General features: G+C 42.9%; 1 protein-coding gene across 1 annotated transcript; it reads right to left on the bottom strand.

The window, feature by feature from the left end:
• Nucleotides 1–575: 575 nt before the first annotated feature.
• LOC139374412 (zinc finger protein 721-like) lies at nt 576–24556 on the bottom strand. The gene is made up of 11 exons (XM_071115466.1): nt 24076–24556; nt 23587–23711; nt 20195–21360; nt 19347–19407; nt 19136–19261; nt 10095–10386; nt 9272–9402; nt 7944–9072; nt 3599–3798; nt 2038–2149; nt 576–1825 (listed from the first exon to the last, which is right to left on the bottom strand). Exons 1-11 carry the CDS (start codon nt 24356–24358, stop codon nt 858–860), a joined length of 4593 nt encoding a protein of 1530 aa, XP_070971567.1. The 5' UTR covers nt 24359–24556; the 3' UTR covers nt 576–857.
• Nucleotides 24557–24676: the final 120 nt, after the last annotated feature.

Here is a 24676-nt window from a genome sequence, read left to right as displayed (position 1 = left end):
CAGACACCCCCCCCCCCCTATCTGTTCGCTGTTTAAATCATTACATCAAGGCGGAGACCTTGGGGTTGAATAGACTATACATTTGAAACATCTTAATCGCTTAAGGACACCCATTGACGATTTAATGGCTCAGGGGCCCAGATACCAGTTACTGAGACCTGCTTTACAGGGTGATATCTGGCCTTACAGAGGGTACCTAGGCCAAATTCCAATATGTAATAATCATAATAAAATAGCATTCTAACACACAGAAATATGATATTATAAAATGTTAACCACAGTCAAGCCTATCTCTAACAGGTGAGTTTTTCCTAGCCACCGTGCTTCTACATCTGCATTGCTTGCTGTTTGGATTTAGGCTGGGTTTCTGTATAGCACTATGTATGTGACATCTGCTGATAAAAAAAGGGCTTTTTAAAAAAATTTATTGATTCAAGTAGCTAAGAATATGGAGCCATTGGAGTTTATTATTTAAATGTGTTGATTCAATAATTAAGTATAATGTTTTGGTTCCACTGAGATAGGGACAACTCAAGTCCCTGCAATGATACACAAATAACCTAGTCAGTCAGCACAGAGTCAATTTTGTATTTCATTTAAACAAAATGGTCATACATTCACATAAAATGAAGTACTATTAGGGCACTATAATTGCCTCATAAATAAACACCAACAACAAAGAACAGTCAGTGAAGCATTTGTACAGACACCTCACACCAACCATCACCATATAATCTACTCTGCCTCATCACACTCATTCTCTCCTCAGTTCACCTCATCCAGTTCACTATACATCCAAAATCAACTGATTTAACTACAAACAAATGAACTAGTACTACATTACATGTCACTATACTCTATACATGGGCGGTGTGCATTTTCTGCTGGTGTATCCTGAGGTAGCCCCTCTCTGAGAACCTCTTCCCGCAGTGCGTACAGGCAAACGGCTTCTCTCCAGTGTGGATCTTCAGGTGCCTCTTCAGATGGGGCTGGTGGGAGAACCTCTTCTCACACTGGGGGCAGCTGTAGGGTTTCTCCCCTGTGTGGACCCTCTGGTGCCTCTTCAGGTTGGACGAGTCTGAAAAACTGGCCCGGCACAGGTGGCAGCCGAATGGTTTCTCCCCCGTGTGCATCCTCTGGTGGATCGCCACCTGTTTGGGGAAACTGAAGACTTTCCCACAGAACGAACACGGGAAGTGCTTTTCTTTGGCGCCGCCACCTTTACTGATTCCATCTCTACTACTGTCATTTGTCAATGGGCTTGTGTAGCCACTCAGTGTTGAGGCACTGGCATTGTCTGAGGTCTGGTTTAACATTAGGGGAGTGTGAGGAGAACAAAGGCCAGGGAGTGTCTGTGTTGTCCCAGGGTCCATGTTCCAGTTGATAGATCCTATAGAAGGCAGGCTGAAGGCAGAATCTGTTAGGTGGTTAACCTGAGGCGCCATCAGTCTCTCTGAATCACAACTATAGGAGCAGGAAGGAGCATCACTAGCCAAGTCTGTGTCTGTTCTCTCCAGCTGCATACGGACACCTCCCCGCCCCCCCGGACCAAATCTATGTCTCATCCTGGCCTCAGCTAGTCTGTTGTCATGGACACTAAGTTTGGTTGTTGTTTTGTGTTCGATTGTCTTTTTCTGGTTGTGGTTAACAGTGTTGTTCCTCAGCCTAGAGTTGAGGATATTGTCCCATCCACTGACCTCCACTATGTTGCCTCTGGTCCTGGCCTGCTCGGTGATGTCATCCCCCTGGCTCTTGGCTGCACCCGTCTGGGTCTGGGAATCCAAGATGGCCGCCCAGTCTCCTCTGTAATCCTCCAGCCAACCACCTGTAGAAAGAGGTTAGAAAATAGACTTTACAAGACTTTACAAACATGGCAGAGAACTCAATTAAAGTTCATACATTATAATGTGTTTTTGTATGTAAACATAAGTTGTATTGATTTAATTTTATAAATGAAGAAATAATAATAGCCAGGTGCATCACTATTCCCATTGAAGGTCTATTACTGTATGTAGGCTATATGTATTTCTCCCTTACCTTGCTCCCCCATCTTTAGTCCGCTCAGCAGGTCAATGCTCTCTGGTCCGTCCTCTATTGTCTCCTCTTTGACAAGCAGCAGATCAGGCTTCCCATCCTCCATGTCTACTGGCTGTAAGAGATACAGAGCATGGTTTCCGTTAGGAAAGTGTGGCGCTGGACATTTGAGAAATGTACCGGACCCATAAGCATTAGATGCATAACCTGAATAGGGCGTCCACCCACTACAGAATGGCGCAAATGGAATCAAATATAAAATACATCAAACACATGGTTTCTAACATTCCACCGATTCCGCTCCATCCATTACCACGAGCCCGTTCTTCCCAATTAAGGAGCCACCCACCATGGTGCTCAGAATGAAATAAATCACATTTAGAATATGGGAAGTTCATATTACCAGAACAAGTCGAGGATGCGACAATGCAACGACGTGTGGTACTGAATTCTGAATTTCACTTTTTAAAAATGTATTTGTATTGAACCTTTATTTAACTAGGCAAGTCAGTTAAGAACAAATTCTTATTTACAATGACGGCCTACACCGGCCAAACACGGACGTCACTGGGCCAATTGTGCGCCGCCCTATGGGACTCCCAATCATGGCCGGTTGTGATACAGCCTGGAGTCGAACCAGGGCGTCTGTAGTGACGCCTCTAGCACTGAGATGCAGTGCCTTAGACCGCTGCGCCACTCGGGAGCCAAAGACTTTGAAGATGTTAGAATAACTATCCACATGTACTTTTCCTCAGACAACGAGATGAGTAACAAACAGCAAAATCGCTAGCCTATGTCAATCTACTAAAGTACAAAAGTTTAGATGACCTATTCTATTGGTCACTTTGTAGAGAAAGAAATAGCCTATTCCAAACAGACTCTGGGACAGTTGTGGGATGAAAGATCCCAAATTCATACAACCAGTAGGCCTAGGCTACATAAGAAAAACATTAAAAAGCAATGAGTCTGAAGCAACACACACGCCAATTTAATTCCACTAAATTATGCAAATTAACCTATCGACTGGTGTTTCCATAAATGAATAGGCAAGAAAGCATTTTTTCTTCTTCTCCCGGAATATTGGCTGTGCCAATTTTATTTATCTGCTTTGACATTTTTTAGAGGACAAAAGCTGTCTATTACAGGCTAACAGAAAGCCTGATACAGAGTGAGAGGATGTTTGATCAAGAAATCTGATATTAGCACCGTGCTATGGAGCATGTTATGATTGAGCAATGAGGGATTGCTATGAGTACTATGCAAAACTGTTAGTTGATTTGATACTATGCAAACGTGATAGTACCTTTGATTACTAGACACTCTTTAATGGTTTGATAATGCAAAGGCATGGTCCTACACTTTAATCACAACCTGGGCCATATCCACAAAGCGTCACAGAGTAGAAGTGCTGATTGAGGATCAGGTCCCCACCCGTCTACATCGTCTTATTCATTATGATCGAAAAGACAAAACTGATCCTAGATCAGCAGTCCTACTCTGACACATTTTGTGGATACAGGTCCTGATCTAATACCATTAACACGTTAATTCAGAGTGGGCTCACCTCAGTGAGACTGTGTGGGGTCCTGTGCTGCTCAGCTGGTTCCTCTGTGGGTTCAGGAGGAGGTGTTGTTTGGTTGTTTTCCATGACCATGGTCCCCTCAGGGTTCCCCAGACTCTCCTCACAACCATCCTCCTTCACCAGCAGCACCTCTGGACTCTCCTCCTGGATGAGAAAGGTGATACAGATTATACAGACATACACTGCCTCAGGTACATACACAGACAAAGATAAACACACTTTTAACATTGCTTGGCCATACTTGCAAACATAAGCAACTATTTACATTTAAATAGTCTCTCCAGCTCAATATGAGTATCAGCCAATTACAAAAAAAAAAAATGTTGAAAACCTAGCGGTCAAACTGTGAAATGCTTCCAATCGTTTTTCCACCATAGGTAATTTTAGAAACACTTCAAATAAGGGCTGTGTTTCGTGTAGACTTATCCTGGCGTGACGTTTTGATTACCATGTAAATGTCTCTCGGACAAGGTGACTTATCAAATCAATATATTCTGCACTATTTACTCTCAGATTTGAAAATGCTAATTAGCATCAAAGTAGACATCATGCAGGACCACAAATCCCTGCAAACTCCTGCACGTTATCTCTAGCGGACACCTTTGCCAACAGGTATTGTGTCAATTTACTTAACCAAGACAGTTCACAATTGTCCATTTAAAGAAATGTAGCCAATGTATTCATTACTAAACGTAGCTAACATTAATGCTGAGAATCTTACCTTTTCCTCGATTTGGTAGTCCCGTCCAGATCATCATGGCATTTGTAGTTCTTTATGATAGCCACATTAGCAGCTAATTACCATTTCATTTTTGGGCGGGTAACTACAGGCAAATTAATATATATATTTTTTAAGTCATCATGTCCTAGAGAGATTTACACAGTTATCAAAGCGTCACACCAGGGTAGGCTTATACAAAATACATCCCCTTTTAGTGTTTCTAAAATCCCCTTTGGGAGAAATTAATGGTGGAAAACGATTGGAGCCATTTCCTTGTTTGACCGCTAGCTTTTGTGGGTATTATGACTCATACAGGTGGCACAGTCAGGAGGATTCAGAAGACTCAGGAGGTATGCTTAGATATTACAGCAGGAATGATACCAGTACCGCAATATTTTTTTTCATGCCAAAATTTAACACAAAGCAGACAACTCTTTGGTCCTTTAAAAACCTGCTGTATGTAACATATTGTGTGTTATGGAAAATAAATAAATGCGAGTCTGGATGAAAACACAATGATATTTGTTTTCAACATTAGGGCTGTTTTCCTAAAAAAGTTACATCCGCATCGTGTTTTGTTTCCTTGCCACGATACTAACGAATATCGCGATACTGGTATAGTCCCGGTCCTATTAGATATACAGAAAAATAGCCATATGGATGTTAAACCCATCATGGTGGACATAAATATGTTGTGGGTAAAAAAAATAAGTCTGCAATGATAAGTAAACATCTGACAAACCTGACTAAACTATTTTGACGTGTACAGTAGGTGTTTGTTAGTGTGTGGGGTATGTGTAGATATATTTAGTAAGTGTAAATTGGTTATAAAGCCCTATCAGTGTATGCAGAATAGGGTCAGATCAGATATGATGTATACTAAAGAGAGTCTCAAAGAAAGTCTTGAAATGAAAAGTCCCATTTTGTATTTATGAAACACAAACAAGTTTTAAATGCACCATATGAAAACCACACATACAAGTCTCAAATAAAAATCTGCATGAACTTGATGAACTGCATTCATTGTCTCATTAAAAGGTGTCAAGGGAAAACAATTAAGTAGTTGAATGGAAGTAATGAAACAGGCATTTGTGAACATCATATAGGCTACACAGTACAAACACAACATGTAACAAACTTTAGGCTTATACTGTACACTGAGTATACAAAACATTAAGAACACCTGCTCTTTCCATGACAGACTGATCAGGTGAAAGTTGATCCCTTATTGATGCCACTTGATGAATCCACTTCAAATCTGTGTCGATAAAGGAGGATTTAAGTCGAGACAATTGAGACGGATTGTGTATGTGTGCCATTCAGAGGGTTAATGGGCAAGAGAAAATAGTGCCTTTGAACAGGGGATGGTAGTAGGTGCACTGGTTTATGCCAAGAACTGCAACGCTGCTGGGTTTTTCACGCTCAACAGTTTCCTGTGTGTATCAAGAATGGTCCACTATTCAAAAGGACTTTCACCGACTTGTAGAGTCCATGCACCGACAAATTGAGGCTGTTCTGAGGGCAAAAGGAGTGTGGGGGGGGGGGGGGGGGCGACCACCATTCTTGAAAAAAAAATATGAAGAGTGCCACTCAGTGATGTTGTTTTGGATTTGCCCCAAACATAACGGTTTGTATTCAGGACAAAGAGTTAATTTCTTTGCAACATTTTTTGCAGTTTTACTTAAGTGCCTTATTGCAAACAGGATGCATGTTTTGAAATATTTGTATTCTGTACAGGCTTCCTTCTTTCACTGTCATTTAGGTTAGTATTGTGGAGTAATTACAATGGTGCTGATCCATCCTTAGTTTTCTCCTATCACAGCCATTAAACTCTGTAACTGTTTTAAAGTTACCATTGGACTCATGGTGAAATCCCTGAGCGGGGTTTCCTTCGTCTCCGGCAACTGAGTTAGGAAGGACGCGGTGACTGGGTGTATTGAAACACCATCCAAAGTGTAATTATTAACTTCACCATGCGCAAAGGGATATTCAATGCCTGTTTTTTTTGTATGTATGTATGTATGTATGTATGTATGTATGTATGTATGTATATATAAACACACACACAGTGCATTCGGAAAGTATTCAGACCACTTGACTTTTTGCTCATTTTATTACGTTACAGCCTTATTCTAAAATGGATTAAATTGTTTTCTCCCCTCAATCTACACACAATACCCTATAATGACAAAGCAGGTAAAGACATTTTTCAAGTGTATTAAAAATCTGAATAATCACATTTACATAAGTATTCAAACCCTTTACTCAGTACTTTGTTGAAGCACCTTTACAGCCTTGTCTTCTTGGGTATGACGCTACAAGCTTGGCACACCTGTATTTTGGGAGTTTCTCCCATTCTTCTCTGCAGATCCTCTCAAGCTCTATCAGGTTGGATGGGGAGCGTCGCTGCGCAGCTAATTTCTGGTCTCCCCAGAGATGTTCGATCGGGTTCAAGTCCAGGCTCTGGCTGAGCCACTCAAAACATTCAGAGACTTGTCCCGAAGCCACTCCCGCGTTGACTTGGCTGTGTACTTAGGGTCGTTGTTTTGTTGGAAGGTGAAACTTTGCCCCAGTCTGAGGTCTTGAGCAGGATTTCATCAAGAATCTCTCTGTAATTTTCCCTCAATCCTGACTAGTCTCAAAGTCCCTGCCGCTGAAAACCATCCCCACAGCATGATGCTGCCACCACCATGCTTCACCATAACGATGATGCCAGGTTTCCTCCAGAAGTGACGCTTGGCATTCAGGCTAAAGCATTCAATCTTGGTTTCATCAGACCAGAGAATCTTGCGATGGTTGGAGAGTCCTTTAGGTGCAAACTCCAAGCGGGCTGTCATGTGCCTTTTACTGAAGTGGCTTCTGAAGTGGCTTCTGTCTGGCAACTCTACCATAAAGATAGAGTTGCCGGCAAGGCAAAACATACAGTAATCCCATCCCCACTCCTGAATGCAGAACCTCAAACATTTACACTGTACGTTTGTGTATATACTTATTCCAACAACACTTGAATCTGTTCTTTACAGCGATGAGGTAGTGGTTGAATCTGGGGTACAGCGATGAGGTACTGGTTAAAAGATCATGTTAAACACTATAATTGCACACCGAGTGACTCCATGTAACTTATGTGATTTGTTAAGCAGATTTTCACTCCTGAACTTATTTAGGCTTGTCATAACAAAGAACTTTGAGCTTTTCATTTTTTATTAATTATTTTAAAAAATAACATAATTCCACTTTGACATTATGATGTATTGTGTGTAGTAGGCCAGTGACACAAAATCTCAATTTAATCAATTTTAAAATTCAGGCAGTAACAACAAAATGTGGAAAAAGTCAAAGGGTGTGAATACTTCTGAAGGCGCTGTATCCCACAATGTATGGGCCTTGCACTACAACGCTCTTAGTTGTTGTAGAAATTGACCCACTCCTGCGGTTTACTTTGTGCATTTATGTAATCTCGTTGAGTCTACCTTTAATGCAGGGTTTAATCTAAATCTCAGAAGCTATCGAGTAGAATGGTGACTTTATGTTATAGAGTGGAATGTTTTTTCTGCTGGTGTGTCCTGAGGTATCTCCTCTCTGAGAACCTCTTCCCGCAGTGCGTACAGGCAAATGGCCTTTCTCCTGTGTGGACCCTCTGATGCCTCTTCAGGTCACCAGCCTGAGCGAAGCGCATGTGACACTGGGTACAGCTGAAGGGTTTCACCCCTGTGTGGACCCTCTGGTGCCTCTTCAGGGTGCCAGCCTGGGTGAAGCGCATGTGACACTGGGTACAGCTGAAGGGTTTCACCCCTGTGTGGACCCTCTGGTGGATCTCCACCTTCTGGAGACAGCTGAAGCCTTTGTTACAGAACATGCAGAGGAACCGTTTCTCTTTACTATTGCCTGATGTGGCTCCCCCTCCCTGAGCCTGGGCTCTAGCCCTGTCGTTTGAGTTCAATACCTGATTGAAAAGGACGCGGCCGTGTGAATCGGAAGGCCCCATCGACGTGGACACTGACTCGCGATCCATGAACGTGTGTAAAGGTGAGTGGGTCGGGACATTTAGATTTGTCTCTAAGCTTTCCCTGTAGTCTAAGAAGTCACTGGTGTTGTCCTGCGAGTGTCCTTTTCCTAAGTGAGTCTCATCTGCATTCAGTGTCAGAGGAGCATCACCCTCCACTTTCACAGTCACCTCATCTACAACCAGACCCTCCCCTTTCTTATCTAGGCACCCTTCAGAGTATACACTACTACTGTACTGGTTCCAGTCCCCTCTGGACAGATCAGTCTGTGTCTCTAAACCCACGGGCATGTTGCCAGGGTCCATCTCTGTAGCGTAAGAACAAGATGGATCATCACCGCCAGAGTGTAACGCGTTACCATCACCACGGGAATGAACCATCCTCTGGCTCTGGTGAAATACCGGTAAATACTCTGAGCCAGGAGCATGTGGACAGCCCAGTTTCCCCAGACGCAGTCTCTCTGGGTCTGATCTGTGATCAGATCCTGTGTTTAAGAGGCTGTGTGTTACAATTAAAGTCTCAGTGTCTGTCTCTGACTTGAGAACGGCGTTTGGCGTTCCACTGACCTCCGTGATGCTGCGTTGGGTCCTGGGCATGGGCGCGGCGGCGAGGTCCTCCATGGCTTCAGGGGAAGCTCCAGCTGCTGCAGTCTGGATGTCTCTGCTATGCTGTGGGTCCTCCTCTCCTTCAGACCTCTCAAGCTTGACCCCAGGACCTGCAGCCTCTGTATCCTGACACAAGAAGAGAGGAGGTTGTTACTAGTATCCTGTTCAATTGGATAACAATGTCATAGGGAAGTCTCACAAGCTCCCCTATGGCAGATAAATTAGGATGTACATGTAAGCAAGTGAATAGCTGACGGGAGCCTTTCTGATATAAACTGATCACATTTGATATACTGTAATTTTAATGTAAAACTATTACACTAACCTCTATCACAATAACGTGCTGGGTTGAGGTTTGAATCCCCTCATCAACAGTGATTGTTTGGTCAACTCTCCATGTATTGTGTCCAGCTGGCTTCACAAAGCTCCTGTGGCCTCCAGTGAGATCTCCTTCACCTGAGTGTGATTGGGGGAAAAGAGGTGGTTAAGTTAGGTACTGTCAATGCTCAAAGCTATTGTACACTATTGCCACCGTTTAGAATAGCCACTTAATATAATGTTTACATACCCTACATTACTCATCTCATATGTATATACTGTACTCGATACCATGTACTGCATCTTGCCTATGCCGTTCTGTAGCATCACTCATTCATATATCTTTATGTACATATTCTTTATCCCTTTAGACTTGTGTATAAGGTAGTAGTTGTGGAATTGTTAGGTTAGATTACTCATTGGTTATTACTGCATTGTCAGAACTAGAAGCACAAGCATTTCGCTACACTCGCATTAACATCTGCTAACCATGTGTATGTGACAAATAAAATGTGATTTGAAGAATGTAAGATAACACATCTCATAACTTATTGATACTATTTATTGATCAATGTATTATGTTACATGTATCACATTGTTTTCATTGTGTAAATAAAAGGAAATGCAGTAAATAAAGAATCTGGTTAAATTATATTGTGTCTTTGCCCAAGATAGCCAAGTAATCTGATGAACTATTGCATACTAACTATCCAAAAACTGACCAAGACTCAATTCTGGTTAACCATATGTGGTTAACACATCTAAAATTACACATGCGCAGAGGAGAACCAGTGACATGCCTCGCATCCTTGAACTTCTGCTAAATGTACCTCTTGCCAATCCTCTGTATCGGTCGAGGACCTTGACACTTCTGGGACGACTGGCGAGGACGCGCTCTCGCATTGTCCTCTCTGCGCGCTCCCGTGACAATTTCAGTTCCAGAAGCTGTAGTTTCCTCCGCAATGCACTGTTTTCTTTCTGGCTGTGAGTTATTTCCAACCGAAACACTGCATAGTCGTCGTCAACGAGTTTACAGACCTCTGCCACGGCTGCATTCGCTAGCACCTCCATTATGGAGGCTATTTGAGTGTGAAAAACCATACAGTTAGCAGCCATTGTTAACTAACTTAGCAGCTAGGTAGCGTTACCTAGATAGCTAACCTCTATTAATCAAGTCCTGTTTCCAACGCGGATTAAATACTACATGGGGTAAGTATGTGATGCTGTGCAGTTAAATGAGTCATAGTTTGAGTTCCAGGGTGTTAATAAACGTCTAAATAACAACAAAAACGCTAACGTGGAAATTGTTCTTAGTTACTGTTTACTTCCGTTTATACCGACGAGGAAGGATGTTGTCGCTCAAAGGGTGTGGCTAAATGAAAAGCGTATGCACGCTGTTCTTTGAAATACGGTACTGCTTATCTCCTATTTAAGAACAGTCTTTCGAGCTTAGATCACTAGTTTAAAGAAGTGTGTTAGCAATAATAGAGTAGAATACAATCACTTTACTCCATCACCTCAGTACGGTAAACATTCAACTGTCCTTTTATCTAGCCTAGGTTTACTGTCTCTCTAAAAACAGGCATTTACAAGCCTGTTTCAAATGACAAGTTTAATGAGGGGTATGTGTTTAATTAAACCTCCTATAAAAAGGGTAGTTCCATTTGATTTCAATTACTTTTTGACCAAAACCCTTTTTGATGGGTTCATAGAAGAACTGGGCATGGATGTTGCCTTCCTCGGTTACCTCAGGGTTACCCCACCAATACAGACAGGGTCAGGATGGGCATTCACCATGAGAGGCACCTAGCCTACAACAGATTGTGTGCAATCCCAACAACACCCAAACAATGGCTAGAGGTCCAGGAGGAAGCTCAATGACGGAGGTTCTCCTTCCTAAGTAACCTTCTCAGATAAAGGCGTGTCCAGTGAGAGAAATCACAGCAGTGTGGCTAGAATTATACACAGGGGATATCTGGGAACTATCTGAAATACAGTTATGAAGTGTCTTGTGGTAAGAGTTTTTTTTGTGTGTTTTTTTTACTAAGTCCCTCAGTTGAACATCTGGATATGATCACATTCTCACATAGATGTGACGCCAAAGGAGAAGACAGACTTGCTGCTAGACTATATCCAGGGGGGTCTCCCACCACTCTCTATGAAGGCTGAGACTGTGAAGAGAAGGGTCTGGGCTGCAGACTGGATCCCTGATTGGATCCTCTGTCTCTCTGTTGACCACCAGGACTGAGGTTGTTCAGTCCAGCTGTCGTGTTGTGGTGAAGTCTCGGTCCTTCGCGGTTGGGTCCTGGTCCCGACTCTGGAAGGAAGAGCGGCGGCTCCTGATCAGGGTCCAGGGTTTGTGACCAGCATCCTCAGAGGTCCACTCTCTCCCACCAGTAACACTGGATATCAGCAGGTCTTCAGGGACAGCAGACTGTAAACAAAGTTTATACAGAAAAGCATAAAGGGTTAATAAGACATTCTTTGCTGTACATACAGAAGCATGACATGATGTTATAAAATGTTAACCAGTCAAGCCCATGTCTAAAACTGTGATTCAAGTACCTAACAATATGGAGCCATTGGAGTTAATTATATAATTTTTTTCCATATGTGTTTCAAGAATGAAGTATAATGTTTTGTTTAGACTGAGATAAGGGAAACTCAGTCCCTGTGTTACGGATACAGGTATCCTGTGTCTGTGTGTATCCTGTGTCTGTGTGTATCCTGTGTGTGTTTCTTTTCTCTCCTTCTCCCCTCACAGGTGAAAATCATCACTCCCCAATCAGTCAACAATCAACCCATCAATCAGAAGACACACCTCCTCCTGTTTCCTACCCTATCACAATTCCTTCCCCATGGTTTAAAAACCCCATCATTTGTTTGCTCTAGAGCTCAATCTTTGTAATGCCATGTTGGTAGATAGCTGTTCTTGGTAGATTTCAGGAGAGCTCAATCTCTTTGTAATGCCATGTTGGTAGATCTCCATTCTTTATAGATTTCAGGAGAGCTCAATCTCTTTGTAAATGCCATGTATGTAGATCTCTCTCTTTGTGTAGTAATTAACCTCTTCTTTTGTTTGAGCACCTCCAAATCACTTTGTCATCTCCTGTGAGTATTGTTTTTGCTTATGGTGTTTGCTGGTGGGAAAAGGGGGAAACCAAGACAAGTCGCCCATGGGCATACACTACCCGTAGGTGAACTTTTGTTAAATACACTAGTTAGAACTGGGCGGACCACCCACTGTATTTTGGTTAGTTAGTTAGCTGTTGTTGAAATAGGCTAGTCTAGCTTAGGGGTGTTTTTGCATATTGTTTCGTTCCTTGGGTCCAGCTCAGCCCCTTTTCCTGCTCCCCCCATTACCGTGTGTTTATAAATAAACCCTGAGTTTGACGGTATTATTTCGGTTGTCGTGGTTATTTCGTTCACTTTTACTTTGTCACTATTATAATTGACATGAGTTATGTTACGGGTCTCACTACCATCCCCCCTAGACTGTTGGGCCAAAAGGGATTCGTAACATAAGTGGGGGCTCATCCGGGATCTGTCTTTACTGACACCCATGCCGCTCATGTAGATTGTTGAAGTGGTATAGTTCAGTGTTGAGCGTCATAGCTGAAGTAGCATTAGTGTTTGCTATTTTCGTTGGTTCTTGTGAAGTAGTGTAAGATGGCTACTTTTGATTTGAAGTCCTTTTTGGATAATCCTTCGTGGGAGGTTTTTGATAAATGTCGTAGAGTTGATTTAATGACCTTGGCTGACCATTACTCAATATCGATTCCGCAGAGTGTAGTTAAGGCGGAGGTTAAACAGCTAGTATTAAATGTATTGTTGGAAGAGCAAGTGCTTGTGTTACCGCTGCCTGAGTCTACTAACCCTGTAGGGGATGTTGCTGCTTCTGTAAGCCCATTGGTGTCTGATAATGAGGGCGAGGCTAAAACACCAGCCACATTGTCCCATTTTGAACCACTCTCCCCACTGTCAAACGGTGATGCCAGGAGGGATGTCCGTTTAGTACAGTTCCAACTAGAGGTGGAAGAGAGAGCCCAAATTAGGCGAGAGACTCTCCAGTTGGAGATGTGTAAAATTGAGGCAGAAAAAGAACGAGAACAGCGGCATTTGGAGATGGGTAAAATTGAGGCAGAAAAAGAACAGCGGCATTTAGATTTGGAGATGGGTAAAATTGAGGCAGAAAAAGAACAGCGGCATTTAGATTTGGAGATGTGTAAAATTGAGGCAGAAAAAGAACGAGAACGAGAACAGAGGCAGATGACGTTTAAAATGCGCCAGATGGAACTGGAGGCAGAGACAGCAAGGCTAGCCTTCGTTCCTACTGTGCCTGTTAGTGAGTCGTCCTCACCTGCTGTGTCCTCAAACACGTTTGACATTAGTAGGCAGATAGCCTTAGTACCTTTGTTCAGAGAGTCGGAGGTTGACTCCTATTTTTGTGTATTTGAGCGTATAGCCGTAGCATTGAAGTGGCCTGAAGAGGTATGGTGCCTATTACTTCAGTGTAAATTAACTGGTAAAGCCCAAGAGGTTTTGTCAGCGCTACCTCTAGAGGACAGTTTGAATTATGAAGTAGTCAAAGCTACTGTTCTTCGTGCCTATGAGCTTGTGCCTGAGGCATACCGACAGAGATTTAGGTCTCATAGAAAGTCTTCTAGTAAGACTTATGTGGAATTTGCTAGAGACAAGGGAAATCTGTTTGATAAATGGCATGCTGCTAGTAAGGTAACTGATTTCAACTCTCTCCGGGAGTTAATCTTGTTGGAAGAGTTTAAAAATTGCTTACCCGAACGCATTGTAGTTTACCTAAACGAACAGAAAGTATCCTCCCTGGCAGAAGCGTCTGTGTTGGCAGACGAGTTTGTGTTGACGCACAAGAGTGTGTTTTCGGCTCAAACTGAGAGTAGATCCACTGAGTTTCCTACCTTTAGCCCTAGTCGGCCCGCAGTAGTATATCAAGCACGCCAGAAGAATGAGCGTTCCTGTTTCTATTGTCATAAAGTGGGACATATGATTAATGATTGCTTCCTGCTTAAACGCAAACAAGGGACGCCTCTTCGTGCCAAGCCGCCAACAGGTGTTGGTCTAATTCGTACGGTTGTGAGGTCTGCAACAAAACAGGTGCCTCAGGGTAACTGCAGTTTGAAAGTCTCAGTCCCCGACCGCAGTTATGAACCATTCATTTTCGAGGGGTTTGTGTCCCTAACGAATGACGAAGCGTCTCAGCGTCCGGTTAAAATCCTTAGAGATACTGGTGCGGCGCAGTCGTTTATATTGTCTGATGTGTTGCCCTTATCTGACGATACATACTGTGGTTCCAGTGTGTTAGTGCAGGTTATTGAAATGGGTTTTGTCCCAGTGCCATTGCACTTTGTGAAAGTACACTCTGAGTTAATCAGTGGAATATTCAGAGTGGGGGTACGTCCTAAGTTGCCAGTGAAAGGTGTGACCTTTATAATGGGTAACGATATTGCTGGAGGAAAGGTAGTACCCGTATTGGAAGTATTGGATAAAAGTGACCACTCTCTCTCGAATGAGTTGGCACAGAGTTATCCACATGTGTTCCCCGCTTGTGCTGTCACTCGTGCTCAGGCACTACAAGAGGGTGACGTGATAGATTTGTCGAACACTGTTCTGTTCAAAGAGGATGATCAAGAGGATGGATTGTGTGATACCTCTGAGAAGCTGATCACCTCTGACAAACAGCCCAGGAAAGAATTAAAGAACGTTGAACTTATTGCTGATGCAATACAGTTACCAGTCACTCGTGAGCAGCTGATTGCTAACCAAAAGGTTGACGACAAACTTGCTAAATGTTTTTCTAGTGTTGTCTCATTGGAAGATGTGAAGAAGAAGAACGTGGCTTACTTCATTGATGGTAATCTCCTCATGCGTAAATGGAAATCCCATGTTGACGCGGGTGGAGATTGGAATGCTGTTTACCAAATAGTGATTCCTACAGCCTTTCGACAAAATGTGTTATCCCTTGCTCATGATCACCAGTGGTCTGGTCATTTAGGAATTACAAAGACGTATGATCGGATCCTTCGACATTTCTTTTGGCCGGGTTTAAAACAAGATGTGGCTCAGTTCTGTCGGACATGCCACACATGTCAGATAACAGGAAAACCAAATCAGGTTATTCCTCCCGCTCCTCTTTGTCCCATACCTGTCATAGGTGAACCATTTGAGCATGTGGTGGTTGATTGTGTCGGACCGTTACCGAAGACAAAATCGGGTAACCAGTTTTTGTTAACGATAATGTGTATGGCTACAAGATACCCCGAGGCTATTCCTCTGAGAAGGATTACAGCTCCGATAGTGAGTAAAGCCTTAATAAAATTCTTCACGACATTCGGGTTACCTAAGGTGGTACAAAGCGATCAAGGTACCAATTTCCTATCCAAGCTCTTCAAGCAGGTGTTGAAATCCTTATCAATTACGCACCGTGTATCAAGCGCCTATCACCCAGAGTCTCAGGGTGCGCTTGAAAGATGGCATCAGACACTGAAGTCTATGCTACGTAAATATTGTTTGGAATCTGAGAAAGATTGGGATGAGGGAGTTCCTCTAGTTTTGTTTGCTGCTCGTGAAACTGTGCAGGAGTCCCTAGGTTTCAGCCCGGCTGAACTAGTGTTTGGTCACACAGTAAGAGGACCAATGAAAGTCCTTAAAGAACAGTTCTTGTCCCAAGAGTTGTGTACCAGAGATGAGAATGTGTTGGACTATGTTAGTCGCTTTCGTGAGCGCCTACACCAAGCTTGTGCTCTTGCAAAGGAAGCTCTGTCTTCCTCACAGAGGAGCATGAAAAGACACTATGATAAAGAGGCTGTTTCTCGTCCACTACAGCCAGGTGACCAAGTACTGGTGTTATTACCTGTTCCAGGATCTTCACTGTCAGCTCGTTTCTCTGGTCCTTATTTAATTGAAAAGAAAATAAGTGAAACTGACTATGTGCTTCAAACTCCTGATAGAAAACGCCAATCTCGTGTGTGTCACATTAACATGTTGAAAGCATACCACACCCGACCCATCACACAGTTAGATAGTTCAAAAACAGAGGAAGGTACTGCTGTCTCCTCTGCTACTACTGCGTTGATAGTGGACTGTCAAATTGATGATGTTGATGGCTTGGAGTTGCGCAATACTCAACAGCAGTGTGTTAGATTGCCCAACTCAGAAGTGCTGCTGTCTATCCAGTCAGGTCTGGTTCATTTAACGGATGGACAGGCTAATGATATTGTGAGGCTACTACACAGTTTTCCATGTCTCTTTAATGACGTTCCTACTCGCACAAATGTGTTGGAACATGACATTAATGTTGGAAATGCTACACCTATCAAGCAACACCCATATCGTATCAACGCTTCCAAGAGGAAGATAATGAGGGATGAGGTGAGATATTTGTTGGAGAATGACCTGGCTAAGCCAAGTTCAAGCCCTTGGAGTTCTCCTTGCATTCTGGTTCCTAAACCTGATGGTACGTCCAGGTTATGTACGGATTATCGAAAGGTAAATTCTGTCACAATGCCAGATTCGTTCCCGTTACCCAGACTGGATGACTGTATCGATACTATTGGTGCTGCTAAGTATGTAACGAAGTTGGACCTCTTAAAAGGTTACTGGCAGGTTCCGTTAACTTCACGTGCTTCAGAGATTTCTGCCTTTGTGACCCCAGACAACTTCCTACAGTACTCAGTCATGGCTTTTGGGATGCGAAATGCACCAGCCACTTTCCAACGACTGGTTAACTCCGTATTAGCTGGCGTTCCTAATTGTAGTGCATACCTTGATGACCTAGTGATTTATTCGTCTGAGTGGTCAGATCATGTTGACTTGCTAAGGGTAGTATGTGAACGGTTGGCAGCTGCTTCTCTAACCCTGAACTTGGCAAAGTGCGAGTTTGGGAAGGCTACTGTTACCTATCTCGGTAAAGAGGTTGGCCATGGACAGGTGCGCCCTGTTGATGCCAAGGTCTTGGCTATAACTGCATTCCCTGCACCTACCACCAGACGAGAGCTACGCCACTTTTTAGGGATGGTTGGCTACTACCGTAGCTTCTGTAAAAATTTCTCTGCGGTAGTTGCTCCATTGACCGATTTGCTTAGTCCGGCTAGACCATTTGTGTGGTCCCCTGATTGTAAGAGCGCTTTTGAATCTGCGAAAGCACTCTTATGTAGTACCCCTGTACTTGCTGCTCCGGATTTTGAACAACCGTTCAAGCTTGAGGTAGATGCTAGTGCCAGAGGTGCTGGTGCTGTTCTACTGCAGCAGGACAAGAGTGGAGTGGATCATCCCGTTTGTTATTTTTCACGTAAATTTAATAAATGTCAAACAAACTATGCGACAATAGAACAAGAAGCTCTTGCTTTGTTGTTGGCTCTGCAATACTTCGAAGTATACATTGGTTCCAGTGCCTTACCAGTGATTGTGTATACTGACCATAACCCCTTAGTTTTTCTCCACCGAATGTACAACCAGAACCAGCGCCTTATGCGTTGGGCGCTGATTGTACAAAATTATAATTTGGAGATCCGCCACAAAAAGGGTTCAGATAATGTGTTGGCAGATGCTTTGTCTCGTGTGTAAAAATGATTTTTGTATGTTTTGGCAAGGTTGACGTTGTTGTTGTAAGTATTAATTTTGTTGGGAGTATTAATTGTAATACTGTGGTCGCAATCCCCCCTAGGGTTGCTCTTTTAAGGGTGGGAGTGTTACGGATACAGGTATCCTGTGTCTGTGTGTATCCTGTGTCTGTGTGTATCCTGTGTGTGTTTCTTTTCTCTCCTTCTCCCCTCACAGGTGAAAATCATCACTCCCCAATCAGTCAACAATCAACCCATCAATCAGAAGACACACCTCCTCCTGTTTCCTACCCTATCACAATTCCTTCCCCATGGTTTAAAAACCCCATCATTTGTTTGCTCTAGAGCTCAATCTTTGTAATGCCATGTTGGTAGATCTCCATTCTTTATAGATTTCAGGAGAGCTCAATCTCTTTGTAAATGCCATGTATGTAGATCTCTCTCTTTGTGTAGTAATTAACCTCTTCTTTTGTTTGAGCACCTCCAAATCACTTTGTCATCTCCTGTGAGTATTGTTTTTGCTTATGGTGTTTGCTGGTGGGAAAAGGGGGAAACCAAGACAAGTCGCCCATGGGCATACACTACCCGTAGGTGAACTTTTGTTAAATACACTAGTTAGAACTGGGCGGACCACCCACTGTATTTTGGTTAGTTAGTTAGCTGTTGTTGAAATAGGCTAGTCTAGCTTAGGGGTGTTTTTGCATATTGTTTCGTTCCTTGGGTCCAGCTCAGCCCCTTTTCCTGCTCCCCCCATTACCGTGTGTTTATAAATAAACCCTGAGTTTGACGGTATTATTTCGGTTGTCGTGGTTATTTCGTTCACTTTTACTTTGTCACTATTATAATTTACATGAGTTATGTTACGGGTCTCACTACCATCCCCCCTAGACTGTTGGGCCAAAAGGGATTCGTAACACCCTGTAACGATACAAAAATATCCAAGTCAGTCAGCACAGTGTCAACTTTGTATTTAATTTGAACAAAATGGTCATACACTAACAACTTTGCAGTACAGTACTTTTATTGCACAAAATAATGTCAAGGTGAATAACGTCTCACTATGTTTGCACTAGAAATCTGTTACCCTCGACTAGTATCTAAAGGGACAAAGTTGCCACTCTTCATCAGTGAAGCATTTTTAGACACCATCACCATATCATCTACTCTGCCTCATCATACTCATTCTTTCCTCAGTTCTCCTCACCCAGTTCCCTATACATCCAAAACCAACAGAATTAACTACAAACTAACTAGTACTACATCACTATAGTCAATACATGGACTGTGTGCATTTTCTGCTGGTGTATCATGAGGTTGCTCCTCTCTGAGAAACTCTTCCCGCAGTGCATACAGACGAACAGCCTTTCTCCCGTGTGGACCATCAGGTGCATCTTCAGCTGGTGCTGGTGGGAGAACCTCTTCTCACACAAGGGGCAACCAAACTGTTTCTCCCCCATGTGGATCCTCTGGTGGATCTCCCCTGTTTACAAAAACTGAAGGCTTTCCCACAGAATGAACACGGGAAGCGCCATCAGTCTCCCTTCTCCTCCTGGAAGAGACAAGTAATATAGATTACACAGACATACACTCCCTCAGGTACGTACACACAGAAAATAAAAACACTTTCAACATGGTGTTTACCCATCCCCACTGCGTTTGAGTCCTATACTCTAGTTACATAATTACTTTATTGTTGTTAAATCCATCATGGTGGACATAAATATGATGTTGTGGGTAAATATAAGTCAGCTATGATGTCATCAGACAAATCGGAATAAACTATTTGATGTGTACAGTAGGTGTGTGGGTATGAGTACCCAGGTAGGTATATTTACTAAGTCCTATGTTGGTTATAAAGTGCTGTCAGGTTTATGCAGAATAGGGTGAGATCAGGTTTGATGTATAGTAAAGAGTCTTAATGAAAGTCTTACAAAGAAAAGTCCCATTTTGTGTTTATGAAACAAATAAGTTAAATACACAGTATGAAAACCACAAATACACATGTCAACAAAAAAAGCATGAACTGCATTTATTAACTCATTAAAAATGGGAAAAAAATAAAGTAGTTAAATGAAAGTAATGAAATAGGCATTTGTGAACATCATACAGTCTACACAGTACAAATACAATATGTAACAGACTTTTTAGCCTTATATATCACACAATGTCTGGATGCAATATTCTACCCAGGAATATTCAACACTGAAATCTGTTACTCTCATTATTCCTAATGGATCTGTGGTTCTATTCTGCTGACAACCGTTAAATGTATATTTGTCTCTAATGCAGGGTTTGATCTAAACATCAGAAGCTATAGAGTGGAATGGTTTTTCTGCTGGTGTATCTTGAGGTAGCTCCTCTCTGAGAACCTTTTCCCACAGAGCGTACAGGCGAACGGCCTTTCTCCAGTGTGGACCTTGAGGTGCGTCTTCAGATGGTGCTGGTGGGAGAACTTCTTCTCACACTGGGGGCAGCTGTAGGGTTTCTCACCTGTGTGGACCCTCTGGTGCCTCTTTAGGCTGCCAGACTGGGCAAAGCGCATGTGACACTGGGTACAGCTGTAGGGTTTCTCCCCTGTGTGGATCCTCTGGTGCACCTCCACCGTCTGAGGGCAGCTGAAGCCTTTGTTACAGAACATGCAGAGGAACCGTTTCTCTTTAACATTGCCTGATGTGGCTCCCCCTCCCTGAGCCTGGGCTCTAGCCCTGTCGTTTGAGTTCAATACCTGATCGAAAAGGATTTGGCCATACGAATCAAAAGGCCCCATCGATGTGGACACTGGGTCACGTTCCCTGAACGTGTGTAAAAGGGAGTTAGTTGCGACATTTTGAGTTGTCTCTAAGCTTTCTCTGTAATCTAAGAAATCTCTACCCTGTGAGTGTCTGTCTCCAAGGTGACTATCGGCATTCCATGTTTGAGGAACGTCGCCCTCCACTTTCACAGTCACTTCATCTGTGACCAGACCCTCCCCTTTCTTATCTAGGCACCCTTCAGAGTATACACTACTACTGTACTGGTTCCAGTCCCCTTTAGACAGATCAGTCTGTGTCTCTAAACCCAAGGGCATGTTGCCAGGTTCCATCTCTGTAGCATAAGAACAAGACGGATCATCAACGTCAGGGTATGATGCATCACCATCTCCACGGGAATGAACCGTTCTCTGGCTCTGGTGAAATACTGGTAAATACTCTGAGCCAGGAGCAGGAGGACAGTCCAGTGGCCCCACCACCAGTCTCTCTGGGTCTGATCTATGATCAGATCCTGTGTGTAAGAGCCTGTGTGTTACAGTTAAAGTCTTGGTGTCGGTCTCTGACTTGAGGACGGCGTTCGGCGTTCCACTGACCTCCGTGATGCTGCATTGGGTCCTGGGCTGCGCTGTGGCAGTGGTAGGGTCCTCCGTGGCTACAAGGGGCACTTCAAGCACTCCAGTCTGGATGTCTCTGCTGTGCCGTGGGTCCTCCTCTTCTTCAGTCCGCTCGTGCTTGACTTCAGGACCTCCAGCCTGACACAACAAGAGAGGAGGTTAGGGCCGGTGATTGTCAAGCAAGTAACTGCCAGTCTCACGGTAATTGGCTGTTAATCAACAAACACATTAAGCATCTCCTGGCTTCCACGCATCACCTATAAGCCACTGATGCAGACCTAATAAATCCATATAATATAGCCTACACCACAATAAATCTATAATTTATTTTAGACAGGCCTAAAGAAACATGATATGAAGAAAGTGTAGTCTATTTCAGAAGAATAGAATAGCATACTCTGAGCTGTCCTTATGTTAGGTCCTGATCTGGCTATGCCAGATGGCTGTGGGCTACACAAGTACATTTATCAAACAAGATTTGCTTAGAATTCCGTGGCATTATTTTATAGTATGAAGAATACAATTGAACATAGCTGAATAAAATAGGATCATTTCAGAGGGAGTGCGCACATGCAGCTATTCTGTGTTGAGCGGTTAAGAAAGAAACAGGTCCTCCTATATGCTTAATTTTAGAGTTATTTATGCAACTTTAGTTGTGATAAACGTTGTGCTATATGTTTAGATTTTTAAAACATGAGGCTGCATGACGCAACTAATGATGAATTGAAGAGTTGCATGAAAGGCATGAGCTCTGCTCTGTTTCTTGCGCAGGCTGCACACACTTCATCAGTCTCTCATTCACAATTGGACAAGCACTTGATAATGCCTCTAATTTCCCGCCGGCATCCCCCTTGTGTGGCCGTAATGTCCCCTAAAAAAATCCACGCCTTTTGCGGCCACAGTGTCTGTTTATAATATAATAATCATAATTCCCTTCTCCCGGCTGCCAAACGCCGTGCTCTGAAGCAACTCTGACTCACATCACTGACTCTCAAATCAAAATTCTTATTAGCCAATGCCTGTCATCTGATTGGGTCCTTCTCACAGACATCTCAGCTCCACAGTAAGCTACAAGTGGAGACAGACACATCAGGAATGCAACTGTGTGCGTCCTTCTTATCGAATTCAGAGGCATATATTGAAGATGTTAGAACTGTCAGCCAACAAGATGAGTAGACCTAACGGACAGCAAAAGCACTAGCCTATGTCAATCTACTATCCCCCATTGTACAAAAGTTTACCTATTCTATTGGTCAACTTTTCCTTCTGTGTGAGAAATAAATATTCCAAACATACTCTGGGGACAGTTGTGGGATGCGATTGATCCCAAATTAATACAACCACTCGCACCAAAAAAACATTTTAAAAGCAATGAGGCTGATACCAACCGATCAGAACGTTTAGCTTAAAATGTTGATAAATTATTAGGCTATTTTGTCACATTTTAAGCACAGCAACGTGCAAACGGCAGTAGGCTATAAGCGCTGATGTTCCAAAATGCAATCAATTAGTGGGAAAGAACCATTCTCAAATGTGACTGAAAATGCAATTTATGCATGTAATGCTTTATAAAGGTGCATTTTTTACAAGAAAAATGATCTTCTCCAAACTAGAAACTCACGCACCACCTATGTATAGGCTCTACACCGGTTGTAAAGAAGAATGTGAATGTGCTTAATTTTAAGAAGTTATTTAGCTACTTTAGTTGTGATTATGGAGGACTCTTTTCCTGTGGTTAATTTTCATCTCAGCCAGGTAGGCTACACTCCTGTTGTAAAGCGAAGCAATGTGCTTAATATTAGGAAAGTTGAGAAACAAATATAGTAGGCCTAGCCTATAGAAAGCTGATGTTTTTTTTTCTTATTAATAGAGCCCATCAAATCTCTGTTTTCTCAAGCAATTGCATAGCCAATAGAAATTTTGTGCAAAGTGAGCTCTCATGAAGTGTTTGATTTGAATTTTGATTACATATGCATTGATGTTAGAGGGACAATAGAGTGCTGCATACCAGACAGTTAGCAAGTTTGGTAAGCTACTAATTACCATCAGCAGCATCAGAGCTAGGAGAAGCATAGTTTCCGTGACTAAACAGTGTTGTGGATGTTGGCTGTGGTCATGACTCAAGACTGCCGGTGTGGTGGTAATTTGGTCACCGTAACAACCCCCCAGATTATTACCGGTACATCAATTGTATTGGATAACAATGTCATTGTCTCCCCTATGTCGTAAAGAAGTCTCACAAGCTCCCCTATGGCAGATGTACATGTAAGCCACTGAATAGCTGAGGGGGAGCCTTTCTGAAATGAATGGGCCACATTTGATTTAAAGTAACTGTATATTTTTATGTAACACTATTACACTAACCTCTATCACGATAACATGCTGGGTTGAGGTTCCATTCCCCTCATCAACAGTGATTTGTTGGTCACCTCTCCATGTATTGTGTCCCGCTGGCTTCACAAAGCTCCTGTGGTCTCCAATGAGATTTCCTTCACATGAGAAAGTGATTTGGGAAAAAGAGGTGGTTAGGTTAGCTACTGTCAATGCTCAACACTATATTGTACACTAGAATTGGCAAGAGTGTAAGATAACACTCCACATAACCTCTTGATATACTATTCATAGATTTGATTATTATAATTATGTTCCATGCATCATATGGTTTTCAATTAGTAAATAATAGGAAAAGCAGTAAATTAAGTGTCTTTGTGCTAAGTAATCAGGGTAGTACTGCCTACTATCCATCTGACCTAGACCCAATTCTGGTTAACCGTATATGTGGTTGACACATCTAGTCACACAGAGGGGATCAGGGTGAGAGGTCTCACAGCCTCGGCCTTTTGCAAAATGTACCTCTTGCCATTCCTTTGTATTGGTCGAGAATCTTGACACTACTGGGACGACTGGCGAGGACGCGCTCTCTAATTGTCCTCTCTGCGCGCTCCCGTGTCATCTTCAGTTCCAGTAGTTGTAGTTTCCTCCGCAATGCCCTGTTTTCTTTCTGGCTTTGAGTTATTTCCAAACGAAACACTGCATAGTCGTCGTCTACGAGTTTACAGATGTCTGCCACGGCTGCATTCGCTAGTACCTCCATGATGGAGGCTATTTGAGTATGAAAAACCATGCAGTTAGCCATTGTTAGCAGCTAGCTAGCGTTATCTTGATAACATCTAAGTCCTGTCTTCAACGCGAATTAAACGCTGCCTGGTGTAAGTTTATGATGTAGTGCAGTTAAATGAGTCATATTTTGAGTTCCATGGTGTTAATAAACGTCTAAATTACAACAATAACGCTAACGTGGAAATTGTTCTTGGTCAGTTCACTTCCGTTTACACTGAAGAGAAAGGATCTTATTGGTTGGCATCATAGCTCCAAGGGTGTGGCTAAATTAATAGGGTATGCGCGCTGTTTTTGAATGACGTTTCTGCTTATTACATTATGCATCAAATCTCAT

Source organism: Oncorhynchus clarkii, chromosome 19 (genome assembly GCF_045791955.1).
Source record: "Oncorhynchus clarkii lewisi isolate Uvic-CL-2024 chromosome 19, UVic_Ocla_1.0, whole genome shotgun sequence".
Classification (NCBI taxonomy): Eukaryota; Metazoa; Chordata; class Actinopteri; order Salmoniformes; family Salmonidae; genus Oncorhynchus; species Oncorhynchus clarkii.
The sequence above is the reverse complement of the archived record's forward strand: the minus strand, read 5'-3'. Positions and strand labels throughout refer to the sequence as shown.